The sequence below is a fragment of the Mobula hypostoma genome, chromosome 2, assembly GCF_963921235.1.
Source record: "Mobula hypostoma chromosome 2, sMobHyp1.1, whole genome shotgun sequence".
Lineage (NCBI taxonomy): Eukaryota > Metazoa > Chordata > Chondrichthyes > Myliobatiformes > Myliobatidae > Mobula > Mobula hypostoma.
In genome coordinates this window covers 21726426-21744743 of record NC_086098.1, presented here as the reverse complement: position 1 = coordinate 21744743, position 18318 = coordinate 21726426, and the positions used below count along the sequence as shown (strand labels likewise).

Sequence of the window (18318 nt, the reverse complement as noted above, 5' to 3'; positions counted from 1 at the left end):
GACTTGCTGAGTTCCTCCAGCATTGTGTATGTGCCGCAGAAAGCTATCGATCTTTGTGTTGAATACAATCAATGACCTAGTTTCCATAATCTACCAGAGTACAGAATTCTAAAGATTCACCACCATTGCAAAGGAGCGATTCTTCTTCATTTAATTCTAAATAGCTTACCCCTAAGAACAGCTTAACATTAAACATTCCACACAAAAGTTGCTGGTGAACGAAGCAGGTCAGGCAGCGTCTCTAGGAAGAGGTACAGTCGACGTTTTGGGCCAAGACCCTTCGTCAGGACTAACTGAAAGAAGAGCTAGTAAGAGATTTGAAAGTGGGAGGGGGAGGGGGAGATCTGAAATGATAGGAGAAGACAGGAGGGGGAGGGAATGGAGCCAAGAGCTGGACAGGTGATTGACAAAAGGGATATGAGAGGATCATGGGACAGGAGGCCCAGGGAGAAGGAAAAGGGGGAGGGGGGGAAAAAGCCCAGAGGATGAGCAAGGGTATAGTGAGAGAGATAGAGGGAGAAAAAGGAGAGAGAGAAAAGAATGTGTGTATATAAATAAATAACGGATGGGGTACGAGGGTGAGGTGGGGCATTAGCGGAAGTTAGAGAAGTCAATGTTCATGCCATCAGGTTGCAGGCTACCCAGACGGAATATAAGGTGTTGTCCCTCCAACCTCCCCACCTCCCCCTCGTACCCCATCCGTTATTTATATTTATACACACGTTCTTTCTCTCACTCTCCTTTTTCTCCCTCTGTCCCTCTGACCATACCCCTTGCCCATCCTCTGGGCTTTTCCCCCCTCCCCCTTTTTTTTCTCCCTGGGCCTCCTGTCCCATAATCCTCTCATATCCCTTTTGCCAATCAACTGTGCAGCTCTTGGCTTCATCCCTCCTCCTCCTGTCTTCTCCTATCATTTTGGATCTCCCCCTCCCCCTCCCACTTTCAAATCTCTTACTAGCTCTTCTTTCAGTTAGTCCTGACGAAGGGTCTCAGCCCGAAATGTCGACTGTACCTCTTCCTATAGATGCTGCCTGGCCTGCTGTGTTCACCAGCAACTTTGATGTGTGTTGCTTCAAATTCCAGCATCTGCAGATTTCCTCATGTTAACATTAAACATTAACATTCAACATTAAAGCACGTCGTTACTTGACAAACGTACATAAAGCTACAGACTGAAGCACGTTTGCTGCCCATGCCATCACAGACTCTCAGATTAACATTGTTTATATACCAACTCTGTCCTTGAGCACATCAACAAGTGTGTAGATGGAGTGACATCACAAAAACAAATAAAAGTTTTCCCCAATCAGAAACCATGGATGAACAGAGAAGTTCGCCTCCTGCTCAAAGCCAGAGATTCAGCCTTCATGTCTGGAGACCGGGAGGCTTACAGCTCAGCCAGGGCCAACCTGAGGAGGGGAATCCCTCAGGCTAAACATATATACAAACAGAGAAACGAAGAGCATTTCAGCTCCTCGGACGCCTGGCGCATGTGGCATGGCATACAGGTCATTACAGACTTCAAACCACCTAGTACTGTGCCCTCTTCCAGCTCTGCTTCCCTCCCTGATGAGCTCAATTACTTCTACGCTCACTTTGACCGAGAGAACAAGGAGGTCACCCTCAAAGCGGATCTCCCACCTGATGAACTGCCTCTCTCACTTTCCACCTCCGATGTTTGTGCCACCCTGAGCGGAGTGAATGTACGGAAGGCAGCTGGTCCGGGTGGAATACCTGGCACTTCACTCTGCCCTGACCCACCTGGACAGCCCCAACTCTTATGTCAGAATGCTGCTCATTGACTTTAGTTCGGCATTAATACTGTGATCCCCTCCAAACTGATCACTAAACTTCGCCAGCTTGGTATCAGCTCATCCATCTGCAATTGGACCTTGGCCTTTCTGACTAACAGATCCCAATCAGTTAAGTTAGACAACCTCTCCTCCTCCATGCTCACCCTAAACACCGGCGTGCCTCAAGGCTGTGTGCTGAGCCCTCTTCTGTACTCCCTTTTCACCTATGACTGCATTCCTGTACACGGTTCTAACTCCATAATCAAGTTTGCAGATGACACCACGGTGGTTGGCCTGATCAGAGGGGATAACAAGATGGCTTACAGGGACGAGGTCCAGCACCTGGCCGTGGAAATTATAGGCCAGTAAGTTTGACGTCAGTATTAGGTAAATTACTGGAGGGAGTACTAAGAGACAGAATCTACAAGTATTTGGATAGAAAGGGACTCATTAGGGAGAGTCAACATGGTTTTGTGCATGGTAGGTCATGTTTGACAAATCTTTTGGAGTTTTTCGAGGAGGTTACCAGGAAAGTGGATGAAGGGAAGGCAGTGGGTTTTGTCTACATGGACTTCAGTAAGGCCTTTGATAAGGTCCCGCATAGGAGGTTAGTTAGGAAGATTCAGTCGCTAGGTATACATGGAAAGGTAGTAAATTGGATTAGACATTGGCTCAATGGAAGAAGCCAGAGAGTGGTAGTGGAGGATTGCTTCTCTGAATGGAGGCCTGTGACTAGTGGTGTGCCACAAGGATCAGTGCTGGGTCCACTGTTATTTGTCATCTATATCAATGGTCTAGATGATAATGTGGTAAATTGGATCAGCAAATTTGCTGATGATACGAAGTTTGGAGATGTAGTGGACAGTGAGGAAGGTTTTCAAAGCTTGCAGAGGGATTTGGACCAGCTAGAAAAATGGGCTGAAAAATGGCAGATGGAGTTTAATACAAACAAGTATGAGGTATTGCACTTTGGAAGGACAAACCAAGGTAGAACATACAAGGTAAATGGTAGGGCACTGAGGAGTGCAGTAGAACAGAGGGATCTGGGAATACAGATACAGAATTCCCTAAAAGTGGCATCACAGGTAGATAGGGTCGTAAAGAGAGCTTTTGGTACATTGGCCTTTATAAATCAAAGTATTGAGTATAACAGTTGGAATATTATGATGAGGTTGTATAAGGTATTGGTGAGGCCAAATTCGGAGTATTGTGTACAGTATTGGTCACCAAATTACAGGAAGGATATTAATAAGGTTGAAAGAGTGCAGAGAAAGAAGGTTTACAAGGATGTTGCCAGGACTTGAGAAACTGAGTTACAGAGAAAGGTTGAATAGGTTAAGACTTTATTCCCTGGAGCATAGAAGAATGAGGGGATATTTGATAGAGGTATATAAAATTATGATGGGTATAGATAGAGTGAATGAAAACAGGCTTTTTCCACTGAGGCTAGGGGAGAAAAAAAACCCAGAGGACATGGGTTAAGGGTGAAGGGGGAAAAGTTTAAAGGGAACATTGGGGGGGAGGCTTCTTCACACAGAGAGTGGTGGGAGTGTGGAATGAGCTGCCAGATGAAGTGGTAAATGGGGGCTCACTTTTAATATTTAAGAAAAACTTGGACAAGTACATGGATGAGAGGTGTATGGAGGGATATGGTGCAGATGCAGGTCAGTGGGATTAGGCAAAAAAATGGTTCAGCACAGCCAAGAAGGGCCAAAAGGCCTGTTTCTGTGCTGTAATGTTCTATGGTTCTATGGTGTGCCGACAACAACCTGGCCCTTAACACCCAGAAGACCAAGGAGATCATTGTGGACTTCAGGCATGCTAGGAGCCACACTCACATCCCCATCTACATCAACGGAGCTGTAGTGGAGCGTGTATCAAGCTTCAAGTTCCTTGGTGTCCACATTTCCGAAGATCTCACCTGGTCCCTGAACTCCTCCATCCTGATTCAAAAGGCACAACAGCGCCTTTATTTCCTGCGGAACATCAAGAAAGCTCACCTCTGTCCCAGGATACTGACAGACTTTTACCACTGTACCATTGAGAGCATACTCACCAACTGCATCTCAGTGTGGTATGGCAATTGTCCTGTATCAGACCGCAAAGCACTCCAGCATGTGGTGAAAACTGCCCAGCGGATTATCGGTACCCAATTGCCCACCATTGAGAACATCTATCATAAATGCTGCCTGGGCAGGGCGAAACGCATTATCAAGGATGCATCTCACCCTAACCATGGACTTTTTACTGTCTTCCCCACCCAGTAGGTGCTACAGGAGCCTCCGCTCCCGCACCAGCAGACACAGGAAGAACTTCTTCCCTGAGGCTGTGACCCTGCTGAACCTCACATCACAGCGCTAAGCAGTATTGTACCCATATTGTACTGTCTCAGTACTTTTATATTTGTGTGCTGTAGCACTTACTTTTTATTTACAGTTATTTTGTAAATAACACTATTCTTTGCATTTCTGGTTAGACGCTAAATGCATTTCATTGGCTTTGTATCTGTACTCGACACAATGACAATAAAGTTGAATCTAATCTAATCTAGTCACCTGAGAAGATAATTGAGAGCACTGAAATACTGAAGCTAAATATTTGTTAACCGATAGGCTTCCAATGTTATTTATTTGCATAATCGTATAAATCAACATCAGAAAAAGTGCAAAGTTCAGAACTTCATGAAAAGTACACCAACTATGACCCAACTAGTTAGCTTCCTTGAGCGAAAGAAAAGGAGTTGGAATAAGTTTGTCAGATCTGGTTCCAAATCATATGGGATTAATGAAAAAGTAGATGAAGTTACTTAACTAAAAGCGGAATCCAAAACTGATCATTTCCCATTACTTAGTTTGTAACCTACAGGCTGCCTCTCCAAGTACAGGCCCAGATTCTTTATAAAATATAATGAGGATCTCTACCTCTAGAATCATTTCAGGCATCAAGTCCAAAATCCTTACCATCCTCAGAGAAAATTATTTTTCTCCTTATCTCTCTCACTCTCCTATCAATTAAGAACTGATCCAGAAGGGGCAGCACAGCAATGTAGTAGTTAGCACAGCGCTTTAAACTACCAGCAACCTGGTTCAGTTCCCACCACTGCCTGTAAGGAGTTTGTACGTTCTCTCCATGATCGCGTAAGTTTCCTCCGGGTGCTCTGGTTTCTTCCCACAGCCCAAACCGTACCAGTTGGTAGGTTAATTGGTTGTTGTATATTGTCCCATGTGTAGACTAGGTTTAAATTAGGGGATTTCTGGACGGCAAAGCTCGAAGGGCTGGAACGGCCTATTCCTTGTTGTATCTCAATAAATAAAAGACTAAGCTGCAGGATTTTCATAGTGGCTTGATAGTTCAGATTCAGAATTGGCTTGGGCATAGAAGACAGAGGGTGGTGGAAGCGTGTCCTACTGACACAGAAAATAGTGCTGGGACCTCTGTTGTTAGTGATATAAATAAATACTTGGATGAAAATGAAAATGGGTGGGTTAGCAAGTTTGCTGACAACACGAAGTTTGGTGGTGTTATGAATAGCATTGAGAGCTATCAAACAATACAGCAGAATATAGATTAGCCATGGATATGGGCAGAGAGATGGCAGATGAAGTTTAATCTGAACATGTGTAAGGTAGGTCTAATACTCGAGTAAAGGGACCTGGGAGTCCTTGTGCAGAACACCCTAAAGGTTACCTTGCAGGTTGAATCGATGGTGAGGAAGGCAAATGCAATGTTGGCATTCATTTCAAGAGGTCTTGAATACAAGAGCAGGGATGTGATGCAGAGGCTTTAGAAGGCACTGGTGAGGCCTCACTTTGAATATTGTGAACAATTTTCGGCTCCTCATCTAAGAAAAGTGCTGGCATTGAAGAGGGCCCAGAGGAGGTTCACAAGGATGATTCCAGCAATGTATCATACGAGGAATGTTTGTTGGCTCTCGGTCTGTACTCGCTGGAATTTAGGATAAGGGGGAATCTCATTGAAACCTTTCAAATGTTGAAAGGCCGAGACAGAGTGGATGTTGAAAGGCTGCTTCCCATGGTGGGGGAGTCGAGGACAAGAGGGCACAGCCTCAGCATAGAGGGGAGTCCACTTAAATCAGAGCTTAGCTCCGGGGTTGAACACCTAATGGGGATCCCCCCCCCACACTTTTTCTTGCTTAGTAGGGTTTTTTTTAAATCACCGGAATTTTTTTCAATCTCTAAAATAATGTTTTTTTTCTTGAGACATTGTAAGTGTTGCTTACTTCGATGTACTCGTGTTAATTTTGGATAATAATAATAAAAAGATTTGAGAAGAAAGAAAACAAACCTGTGGAGAAATGTCTTTAGACAAAGGGTGGTGAATTTGTGGAATTTGTTACCACAGACAGATGTGGAGGCCAGGTCATTGGGTGTATTTAAGGCAGAGATTGATAGGTTCTTGATTGGACATGGCATCAAAGGTTACAGAGAGAAGGATCAGCCATGATTAAATGGCAGAGCAGACTCGATGGGCCAAATAGCCTAATTCTGCTCCTATGTCTTACAGTCTTAAAGCATACAGTTAATGGCAGGATACTTAACAGCGCTAAAAAATAAAGGGACCTTGGAGGGTAGGGGGGTCCAAGTCCATAGCTTACTCAAATTAGCCACATAAGTGGATTGGGCTATAAAAAAGGGCGTACGGCATTTTTGTTTTCATTGGTCGAGGCATGGAATCTAAGAGTCAGGACGTAGTGTTGCAGCTACATAAAATTTTGCTTAGGCTGCACTTGCTGTAATGCGCGTAGTTCTGGTGCCCCACTGCAGAACATGGAGGCTTTGGAAAAGGTGCAGAAGGGATTTATCAGGATGCTGTTCGAATTATATGAGGTATAAAGAGAGTTTGGACAAACTTGGTTGTTTTCTCTGAAGCATCAGGGGTTGAGGGGAGACCTGATACGTTTATAATACTATGATACGGATAGCTATGGTAGACAGTCAGAATCTCTTTTTCAGGATAGAAATGTCACGTACTAGAGGACATCCATTTAAGGCAGAGGTTCCAAAGCAGAGGTCCATGGATTCCTTGCTTAATGGTATTGGTCCATGACATTAAAAAAAAGGTTGGGAACTCCTGATTTAATTGAGAGGGAAAAAGTTAAATAAGGTGTGTGGGGTAAGTTATTTTCTCCCTTACACAGAGAGTGACCAGTGCCTGAATCATGCCACTAAGGGTAATAGTGGAAAGCTCTATGAGGCTTTTAGATGGACACATGAATATGCAGAGAATGGAGAGATTGTGGATCATGTCCAGGCAGAAGAGTTGGTTTAATTTGGCATCATGCTCAGCACAGATATTGTGGGCTGAAGGGCCTGTTCATGTGCTGTACTGTTCTGTGTTCTCAAAGAACCTCCAACCAACCATCTTCAGCATTCAATGGTATTCTCACAGAGACTCCACACCAATGAGGACTGACTAGAAATTCAAACTAAAACAGCCATACGATCAGGTAAGAGACTGCAATTAACAGCTAACCCCCCCCCCCCAACACCCTGATGTCTACTTACCACCAGTAAGGCACACATAGAGAATGCAATGAATCATACTTCATCTGCCTGGATGAATGTAGTTCCAAAACTCAACACCACTAAACAACATAAATACTTCATTCCTCCGTAACTAGCAATGGTTTCTTAGATAAAGCCACTCCCAAACCCATGATCCCTACCAACATGAACACTGGGTACACTGAAATACCATCTTCATATGTTTCTTCAAGTCACATACCATTCAGCTTGGAAAAGAATCACCAGGGCTCATTTGTATTTTTATAGGATACCAATGCTTAATACAAATTCAAAGATTCAGTTACATTACAATCCATTTGTTTGTTTTTTTTTAATCAAAAAGCCCAAATTGTGAATGTGCCCTCCATTTTCTCAATCAGTGCACATCACTATGCCTGTTGTACAGATACAGATTAGGAACAGAAGACCACCACTTGGTCCTGTGAGCCTATGCTGCCATTCAATAATATCATTACTGATTGATCGTAATTGATTATGCACTCCCACCATTTAGGCCAGACTGTCTTCTTGCTACTACCACCTGGCAAAAGGTATAGGAGCTTTAGGTCCCACACCACCGGGTTCAAACATGGATAATTTCACTCATCTCAATAATAAAGTGATTTCACAACCTACAGACTCACTTTCAAGGACTTTACAACTCATGTTCTCAGTATTACTTATTTATTTTTATATTTGCATAATTTTCTTTCTTTTCCACATCGTTGGTCAGTCTTTATGTACAGTTTTTCATAAATTCTAGAACGTAGAAATCTACGGTACCTTACAGGCCCTTCAGTCCACAGTGTTGTGCCGACCATGTAACCTACTCTAGAAACTGCCTAGAATTACCCTATTGATAGTCCTCTATTTTTCTAAGCTCCAAGAACCTGTCTAAGAGTCTCCCAGTGGTCCCCAACCTCCGGGCCGCAGACTGATACATTGCCGCGAAGAATGCAGCGATGCAGCGATAGACGGAACGCACCCAACACATCTTTAAGAAAAAAGCTGAAATAAACAAGCTAAGCTCAGCACCTAATTAATTAGCTTGTTTATTTCGGCTTTTTTCTTAAAGAAGCACAGGGTGCGTTATGGCTACCGCTGCACCGCTGCATTCTTCGCGGCAATGTATCGGTCTGTGACCCGGAGGTTGGGGACCACTGTCTTAAAATACCTTATTATATCCGTCTCTACCACTGTGGCCGGCAATGTACTACACACACCCACCACTGTCTGTGTGAAAAACGTACCCCTGATATCCTCTCTGTACTTACTTCCAAGCACCTTAAAGCTACGTCCCCTCATGTTAGCCATTTCATCCTTGAGAAAAAGCCTCTGGCTATCCACACGATCAATGCCTCTCATCATCTTATACATGTCTATGAGGTCATTCCTCATCCTCCATTGCGCCAAGGAGAAAAGGCCAAGTACATTCAACTTATTCTCATAAGGCACACTCTCCAATTCTTGTAAATCTCCTCTGCATTCTCTCTGTAGTATCTACATCCTTCCTGCAGTGAGGTGACCAGAACTGAACAGAATACGCCAAGTGGGGTCTGACCAAGGTATTATATAGATGTAACCTTACCTCACAGCTCTTGAACTTAATCTCATGGCTGATGAATGCCAACACACCATACGCCTTAACAACACTGTCAACCTGTGCAACAGCTTTGAGTATCCTATGGACACAGACCCCAAGATCTCTCTGATCCTCTACACTGCCAAGAGTTTTAACATTAATACTATATTCTGTCTTCAAATTTGACCAACCAAAATGAACCACTTCACACTTATCTGGGTTGAAACTCTATCTGCTACTTCTCAGCCCAGTTCTGCATCCTATCAACATCCTGCTATAACCTCTGACAATCCTCCAGACTATCCACAACACCGGCCCCCCATCAGCAAACTTTACTAACCCATCCTTCTACTTCTTCATCCCTTCTACATTGTCATTTAATTTTTTTTTATCACAAAGAGGAGGGGTCTCAGAACAGATCCCTGCAGAACACCACTGGTCATTGACCTCCATGCAGAATATAACCCATCTAAAACTACCCTTTGCCTTCCGTGGGAAAGCCAATTCTGGATCCACAAAGCAAAGTCTCCTTGGATCCCATGCCTCCTTACTTTCTGAATGAGCCTGGCATGGGGAACATTATCAAATGCCTTAATGCTATTCACATACATGTCCACTACTCTGTCATCATCAATGTGTTTTGTTACATCCTCAAAGAATTCAATCAGGCTCCTAAGGCACAACCTGCCCTTGACTAAGTCATGCTGACTACCTCTAATCAGATTACATCTCTCCAAATGCTCATAAATCATGCCTCTCAGGATCTTCAACAACAACTTGCCCACCACTGAAGCAAGACTCACAGGTTCATAATTACCTGGGTTAACTCTACTCCCTTTCTTGAACAAGGGAGCAACATTTGCAATCCTTTAATCCTCTGGTCCATCTCCCATCCCCATTGATGATGCAAAGATCATCGCCAGAGGCTCAGCAATCTCCTCCCTCGCTCCTCACAGTAGCCTGGGGTACATCGTGTCTGGCCCCAGGGACTTATCTAACGTAGAGCTTTTCAAAAGCTCCAGCACATCCTCTTTCTTAACGTCGATGTGCTCAAGCATTTCATGCGAGATTCTATTGTATTTGTTTACTTTCCTGTAAATTCCCGCAAGAAAATGAATCTTGAGGTAGTATATGTTGACACACCTTCTTTGAAAATATATTTACTTTGAACTGGCAAACCTCAATTCAACATTCTTGCCTACTCTCCATAATCTTTTAGCTCCTTATTTAATGAGATTCTCTCCACTGCCACTTTACCAACATTAAAGTACTCAAGTTTCAAAGGCTTGTGATCCTCAAAGATAAAAAGACAAACGCCCCTTACCTCTGTCATAAACACTGTACCTTAGATTTAAATTCATGTACAAGAAAAAGTATTTTCTACACATCCAGGCTGCAAAGAGCCATCAAGATCGCATTTCTTTCCATCAGCTTCTCTGTTGCTCCTCTCTACTCCAGTGGGTACAGGTAGTTTCTCCAGATTTTCCACATAATACAGGCTGTTCATTCGACATAACAGTCTTGTAAACCGGAACTATTTTCAGATGTCTATATCCTTCCTTGAGTTAGACCAACATTATGTACAACACTCCAAGTATGGTCTCACTAATGCACTGTATAAAAAAAGCATTTTCTATTACTATTGTATTCAACTCCCTCCACAATAAGTGATAACATTGTTAGCTTCCCTAATAAATTTCTATGCTTGTCTACAAGCACTTGGCAAATCAGAACATCAGGGCCTCTACGTCTCAAGATCTTACCATACCTTCACCGTTTAGATAATGAGTGTTGATACTTTTCTGAGAATATGCACAATTTTGCAGAAGTCTCTCTTGCAGCACCCCAACCATCACACCGTTCCTCAAGTATGACAGTTCCATTATACGGCCTACCGCACTGCAATACCGCAGAGGAATTTCATTGGAAACTAGATAGAGTGGATGTGGAGAGGATGTTTTCTACAGTGGGGGAAGTCTAGGACCAAGACGTCATAGCCTCAGATTATTGGGACGTCCATTTAGAATGCAAATGAGGAGCAATTTCTTTAGCCAGAGTGTGGTGAATCTGTGGAATTCATTGCCACAAGCAGGTGTAGGGGCCAAGTCTTTATGTATATTTAAGGTAGAGTTTGATAGGTTCTTGATTAGTCAGGGCGCGAGAGGTTACAGGGAGAAGGCCGGAGAATGGGGTTCAGAGGGAAATGGATCAATCAGATGAAATGGCAGCGTGGAGTTGATGGGCAGAACGGCCTAATTCTGTTCCTATGTCTTATGGTCTTATAACATGTTAGTCACATTGTCTGAAACTGCAAGGTCTTCAGAAAAGTTGCTTTTGTACAGTACTTAGCCATGACAAGCATACATAATTAAACAAACTAGATAAACAAGTCTGCAGTCTTAACAAGAAATTAAACTCTCATAAATAGCAAAAACATAACCACGCTGTACTGTTGTAAATACTTTTTCACACTATTAATATCCAATTGCCATACTTACTTTCTTAAACTGAGATTTAATTGTTTAAATTTTATGCTGTCTTTAACCACTCCCCAATCTTGAGTAAAAATATTTAAGAAACAAACAAGGTGGTTTAATTGTGACTTGTATTTATGCTTTCAATGACAGTTGGCAAATTTTATCAAGTCCGCAATCCACCCAAGTCCATTGTTATTTTATCAAGTTACAAAGAAACATATTACTGCTAAAAAATAAAGTCTGATAGTCAACTTCACTCTTTATGCTTCCTGTTGAATAAGCTTCATTCTACTCTGTTAATGCTGAAGTGATCAATACGCTGCAGGATCAAAGAGCTCATTGTACAATCAGATGTTTCTATGCAAGTTTTTAGCTAGAGAAATACACTCATTATCAGAGAAAACTTACTTCACTGGAGGCCATTCCGTCCATCACATTGATTCTCCAGATTTTCCACATAATAGAAGCTGCTCATTTGACATAACAGTGTTGTAAGGCTCTGAACATCCCAGTAATGCATCATTGTGATGATGGTAGACACTAATTTCTCATTTAAGAAGCTAGTCCAAGACCCCATCCACTCGCTTGGTGAAAGGATCTTTCTTCATCTCTCATTTGATCCTTTTACTACTCAGTAAGTCTATGCTCCCCATTTTGACCCCTCTATTAAGCCCTTCCACTTTATCTAGACTTTGTAATTTTATCCTGCTCAGTTAAGTCACCCTTTGTCTCCTACTGTTTCAAAGAAAACAATCTTGCTCTATCCAACTATTCCTCATTGCTACAACTTCCCAGCTCTGGCAGCATTCTCAGCTCTCCTAAGCATCTGCTCTGCTCTAGTGCAATCACACCCTTCCTGCAATGCAGTGACCAGAATTGGACACACAGTCCACGCTGGGGTTTGACTGGTGTTGCATTCACTTCAAGTATTCCCTCCTCTAACATTCCGTGCCTCCGTTATGCTGGAAAGGTTCCCAAGTTTCTTAAACCACCTTACCAACCTGCCCCGCTACTTAAAAGGATTTCTCCAAGGTCCCTTTGCACAAATCCCTCAATATTCTGCTATTTTTACATGAATTCCTTCACCTTGTAACCCTCTCACTTTTCAAATTTCATTTGTGACTTCCTACCCAACTCACTAGACCACCTATAGCTTCCCAAATCCTTCCTTCCTCTGTCAATAATACAATTATTTTTGCATCTGCTCAGAATCTTTAATATCTTATATGATCTACTCAAAATCATGCCCATGCTAACAAGCAAGCAATCACTGATACTAATCTCATTTTTCCTTCTAAATAGCTCTATTGCCTTGAAGTGTACAACCATTTCAGCTTTAACCAAGGTTCTCAAACCATTCTATGCTATTCCCTGTGTAAAAACTCTTGTAACTACCCTGTAAGGAAGGAGCTCATATTCAAAATCCGCAACCAGACAGAATAGTCTTTTCTAGCAGGACATCTCCAAAATGTGCAGTAATTGCATTTGTCTGAGTATTTCCTCATTACTACAGCTTCTCAAGCCTAGTTTCACCCTGGTGATACAAGGCACTCCTTTTTCAAGGCTCACAGTAAGTTGCATAGCTTTGGCCATCTTCAGTAAGTGTGCCACTATCATTATGAAATGAGTTTGAATGCAAATAAAATATGCATGGAAGTAACATGATGGAAGTATATATGAGAAGATGAGCGTAAACAAGTGCACTATTGAAAAATTCTAATTTTCCAATGAACACTGCCCAATATTGAATCAAAGTTCATGCCTTCAATATCTTGATTTAGTGTTGAATTGTGCGTTTTTTTTCTGTTTACTCCTTCAGTCACCAATTTAAAGTGGGAGAACAGCTTATTCATAGCAAGCACCTCATTTGTGCGTACCATGTCTGATAGCCTGTTGGTGTATATTTATTTCATGCACAATCTGAAAGAGTGAATATTCAGCATATTCTAATATCACTGTCTCAACACGTTTCTCCTCTTTGTCAACATGGTATATTTGTAGTGCAGCCTGTTTCAAGGACTCATAAGAAAAGTACAGCACAGAAACAGGCCCTTCAGCCCATCCAGTCTGTGCCAAACTATTTAAACTGCCTAGTCCCAGCAATCTGATAACCACAGAGGTCATTAAGAATTGCTATATGGGGTGGGGGCAGTAACCAAACATAATTTGAATTTGGACATTCCCTACGTGAAATATTGCCTATCAAACCCTTTCAACAGTATATGTATTAAAAATGCAGATCAAGATTATCTGCTTTAAATCAGTGGTGCAATAATCAACTTAGAACTCTCCCCATATATAATTCAGACAGCTCCTAAAATATGGAAATTTCAAATATATCATTCTTTGAAAGGAGTTAGAGGAGAGCAGTCAGGAGGATTATCTACAGAGGGCTGGATTACATACATTAAATATTGCTGGTCAAGGAGAAGATTGAGAAACAATGTCCTGGTTCTAAGATTCTGAAAAAAAGGAGTGAAGACAAAACAATAGAATCTGAGAAAATGGCCTGTATTTAAAAGTTAATCTCAAAAAATATCAACAGAATATTCTCTCTTACAATGACAATAACGTATATGTAAATTAGATCACCTGATTTAGTAAAATAACTTTTTGGGAAAATAACGCTTGAATGATTAGGTGATTTTAGGCCCTTTCCCAAAATAAGTGCAGTTTTCCTCTTCACTGTATTACAGTCCGCTCCAACTAGTTAATGGACTGATTTTGATGGATTTTTGCAAACAACTGGTGAGGAACTCTACTGCCGTATCGCGTTAACTCAAGGAAAACTTGAGAGAATTTGACAGCTGTTTATTTGTCTATCAATCTTGTTTTAAACCGCCACCACTAAAAGCAGTCCGGAGCTCACGTATTTATTTACTGCTGTCCCGCTGATGCAGATGTATTTTCCCCAAATTATTTCCGGATTGGCCATTTTAAAGTTTCGGCAGGATGAGAAACGAGCGCTTTCTTGCTTAAGTATTCAGTCTCTAATAAAGCAAACTATAATTATTATTCTACCCAAGCACAAGCTTAAAGCACCAATATTCCTAAACTAATTTTTGCAAAGTAGCCAGCACTACTTTTACCGAGACCAAGGTAACTATTATTTAGATTGCTTTATTCATACCAAACCAAATTTTGGGGGTGAGGCAGCACACTGCGCAACGTTAACCCCCCAAACAAGCAAGTGAACACTCCTGCTACGCCTTTATATCTTGAACTCTCGGACAACAGTAACTTACACCCCCACATACCTGCGAACTCAACGCTCGTTCGTCTCTGATGCAGTGCGGTGACAGGCACCGCTGAGTTTACGGTGATCTGGTACAAGGCGCAAAGTGCCCACAGCCACACAACAACGCCAGCAGCTGCCATCGCTATAGCAGCGCGCAGCCGCAGCGCACGCCAGCACGTAACCGGCGCCGTCCCGGGCCACGTTCCGATCCGGTCAACCAGTCAGTGTGACGGGCTGTCCGGGGAAAGGCACGGTAACCCGAGCTCGCTCCATGCGGAGGAAACAGCTCCCCAAAAGCAAGAGAAGCGAACCACGTCAATTTCAGTCTTACAGCCAAATTCATTTTTAAACATTGACATGTCCAGATTCTATGTTGCTTTCTGAAATTAATCAGACGATTTGCTGTTCCTTGTAATGTGGAATTTGGCCATTCGTAAATGTAAATTTCTGCAATTCGAATTTGAATTTGTACAGGTAGAGTTTGTTCCCAATTCAATTGAAGTAAACTGGAACTGGCGAATTTGTAGACACACACGCTGTTTTTTTTTGTTTTAGTGTCAACTCTAGTTTTTTTTGTCAGAATCACACTTTGTAACGAAAATGAATGTTTAAAATAATGATTAAATTTGCTAAATTAGAGCAAATTGCATATCCACTAATTAAGATTAGAAAAATATCAACACTCGTCTCGGTTGCCAAAAAATATCAACTACTGTGCAGATATGATCTGTCTCTCCGTCGTGATTTGGCCCAAGAAAAAGCTGTCTGCAAATGAAGCGCGACACGATGCGTTTCTTTAGACCCAGACCCTTAGAAAACGGGAACTGTGTGCATCACTAACTATATGCAGCTTAGCACCTTCTGAACAACTTGCCATTGGAATCTAATTTTCATCGCTGTTCAGCACAGTTTTATTTCTTATCGGAGTTGAATTTCTTAATTCTGAAACGTTGGTCCAACTGTTCTCTCCAAAGTTGGTCGACCGTTCGTGAACAATGACTATGAAAGTACTGAGTTTGTACAGACAAGCTAAACCCTAATTAATTTGGTACACTTGCCACGTACAGCAACCACTTGGTTTACTTTAGGAAGGCAAAAGCGGAGAGTTGCGAACTGTTACAATCTTCTAAAGTATTTAAACACTTGAGAGTTCATCGCACCTTTAGAAATGAACCCCTTGTGCAGCGGTTGAATATTGGTGATTAAACATTTTGACAAATTGGTTTAACAAATATGTTCACGGCAAGCACAAGAAACACACAACTATCAATTCCAGAGCAACACGTTTATTGACCGCTTCAACTTCCCAGTCTCAGTAAAACACGGGCCCATCGCGACTACGTTCCGTTTTATAAAAAATAAAAAAGTGAATAAGTGATGTACAAGTATTAAAAATGCTATTCTGTTAATTTTTTTTTACAATGTAAAAGCAGTATTTCGTATCTTGTTACAAAATAGGTTCGTAGATTGGCTCCTCGTTGGAAATCCATGGAAGTCACAGTCCAGTCAGAGGAAGAACCATTCCAGATTTCAAATACTGCCGCGAGTCCAATGAACGGGACCCGATTGCTCTGCTAGGGGTACAGGCCCTTCCCTTGGAATGCTATGCCTTCTCGTAGGTACGAACCGCAACGACATCGTCGTATGTTAGGGTCTGTTCAAACATAATTCAACAAATCAACACAAAGCCTTTCAAACTGAAGGAATACTATAGAAATGAAACGTGGTCGCACGTTAACGTACCATAATCATTTTCCCATCTTTAATTTCTCTGACAAAACTAGTTTCCTTTCCATCCCATCTCTGAACATGAACAAGTTTCTCACCCTCCAACTGTATCGTCGTCTGTTGGCAAGAAGAAAAAAACGAATTACCGATCTGCGAACTTAATTAGTTACAATGAACAAGAGACTGGACATCATTTGCGGTATTATAGTATTTAAATGCAGGTCAGAGCATAAAGATAATGCAGCACGTTCGGAAAGCATTTGAAACAAGTCTCTGCTTACTTTCTTATGTGCACTTAACCTGGAGATCGGGCACCGAAGAAAGATTACTTTTTAGCTCATTTATCTATGAATCCAATACTGAATGGCAAGGCCATTTCTCGCACGTACTTTGCAATTTCGGTCATCCGCTGTGGTTTCGTCGAACTCTTCTCCCAGCTTGAAACTAATTTCGGTGTTCTTAAAGGTGCTCAGGGTCTTCAGCGTCACCGTATCCCCCTCTTTGCTGATGACAATCGTCGGTTTCGTGACATTCCCGACTTGTCTGGTAGCGAAACTCACACCTGCCAAAATACAGACATTGCGCGAAATTTCCACTCTCTATTCAAAGCGAGAGAAAGAAATAAAGACCGACTATATGGAGTTCGCCTTGAACGGACAATTGTAAGGAATTATTTACACTGAAGATAATTAATCAATCAAACTTAGTTTCTTAATGATTTCCCGCGTGGTTCAAAATGAAATCGCGTTAATTTCAAGCAAATGCATCCGTCTGGACTGCCCGGTTTAAGATTCATTAATTTACAGTTTGCAGCGAGTTGCTTACCCAAAGCTTTCATATACGCATCGAAATTCTCGCTTTCAATGAGCTTCCAAGTTCCGACGAAAGCATCGACCATGGTGACGGTGCCGAAGATTGGAGAAATTTGAAGAAAGTGAAAGGGGAGACTTCACGTCGAGAACTAGCCTCACAGTTGGAATTAGCGGTCCCGTTGACTGCAAAGCTGCTGGTGCGGCTCGGCGCGAAGGATACCCCTAAATACCGACCCACCGGCGAGGAGGAGTCACGGGCGGAGCATGCGAAACTGCATGGAATAAACTGCATTCCGTCAACTGTGAATGAACAACCAGAAAGTTTCAGAAAGACCTCAAGAAAGTAAAGTAAGAACAAAGCATTAGCCTATTTAAAAAAAGATCTAAAACCGGAAGCGTAATTAAAACGAAGAACAAAGGTGTTTGTTAAGTCTATGAATTACAACATTAAGAAATTCCTCTCCAGGTGTCTTCTGACTACGAAATAAAACAAAATTTTCTGATCTATCAAGCAAAATCTCTATTCCCGAGCAATGTATTCAGATTAACGTCCTACCTGAGTTGTATTAAAATGTACACGAATAGATTTTTTTTCTGGACGGCAAGGGATCTTTACGTTTAGCTTTGATGCCATTTAAATGCAAGTTGTATGGTTGCAAATAGGCATCTTCTGTCGTAACTGTTGATCGATGGAAAATGAATCTCAGGGCAGTATACTGTGACAGATATGTGCTTTGATAATACATTTTCAGTACTTTGCATTTTGGATTTGCTTTCTAAAATAATATTTTAGATGGACTTTAATTCAATCAATTGATTAAATGCGGTGTTTCATATTTGTAACGATGGAATCCAGTTAATTGTCTCCAAGGTGATTTAAAAACGAATTAGTTACAGCAAATTGTGCCGAATCGGGTTTAGGAAAGGAAAGAGTAAATCCGCGCCGGGTAGATTTGTCACGGCGAAAGCGACGCCTATTGTTCCGTTTAGTGACAACGTCACGCTCGAAGGGAAATGCTAGCGGATAGTTATAATTAAAATATTGCTTTTCATTCAAATGTGCCTACACTAGGGTTACTAAACAGAGATGAGAATTGAGTAGCACTTTTGAAAACTGAAATATCCTTTCTTGTTAAGCATCTTTCTGGATTTTTGCTGAGATC

The 18318-nt window shown here is 41.9% G+C and overlaps 2 protein-coding genes across 6 annotated transcripts in view; both read right to left on the bottom strand.

The window, feature by feature from the left end:
• smpdl3a (sphingomyelin phosphodiesterase acid like 3A) overlaps positions 1-14934 on the bottom strand; it is a 69795-nt gene extending 54861 nt beyond the window's left edge. For 2 of the 5 annotated variants that reach the window (XM_063034013.1, XM_063034028.1), the window contains exon 1: positions 14635-14934. In XM_063034013.1, the coding sequence (XP_062890083.1) occupies positions 14635-14755 (121 nt within the window). In that variant the 5' untranslated portion in view covers positions 14756-14934. Of the gene's footprint in view, positions 1-10668; positions 10786-11785; positions 11962-13783; positions 13840-14634 lie in introns of those variants that run through there. The other 3 variants (XM_063034039.1, XM_063034046.1, XM_063034019.1) reach the window with 3 other exon arrangements.
• A 951-nt stretch (positions 14935-15885) lies between these two features.
• fabp7b (fatty acid binding protein 7, brain, b) lies at positions 15886-17355 on the bottom strand. The gene is made up of 4 exons (XM_063070491.1): positions 17169-17355; positions 16733-16905; positions 16359-16460; positions 15886-16269 (listed from the first exon to the last, which is right to left on the bottom strand). Exons 1-4 carry the CDS (start codon positions 17239-17241, stop codon positions 16219-16221), a joined length of 399 nt encoding a protein of 132 aa, XP_062926561.1. The 5' UTR covers positions 17242-17355; the 3' UTR covers positions 15886-16218.
• Between the last annotated feature and the right edge of the window lie 963 nt (positions 17356-18318).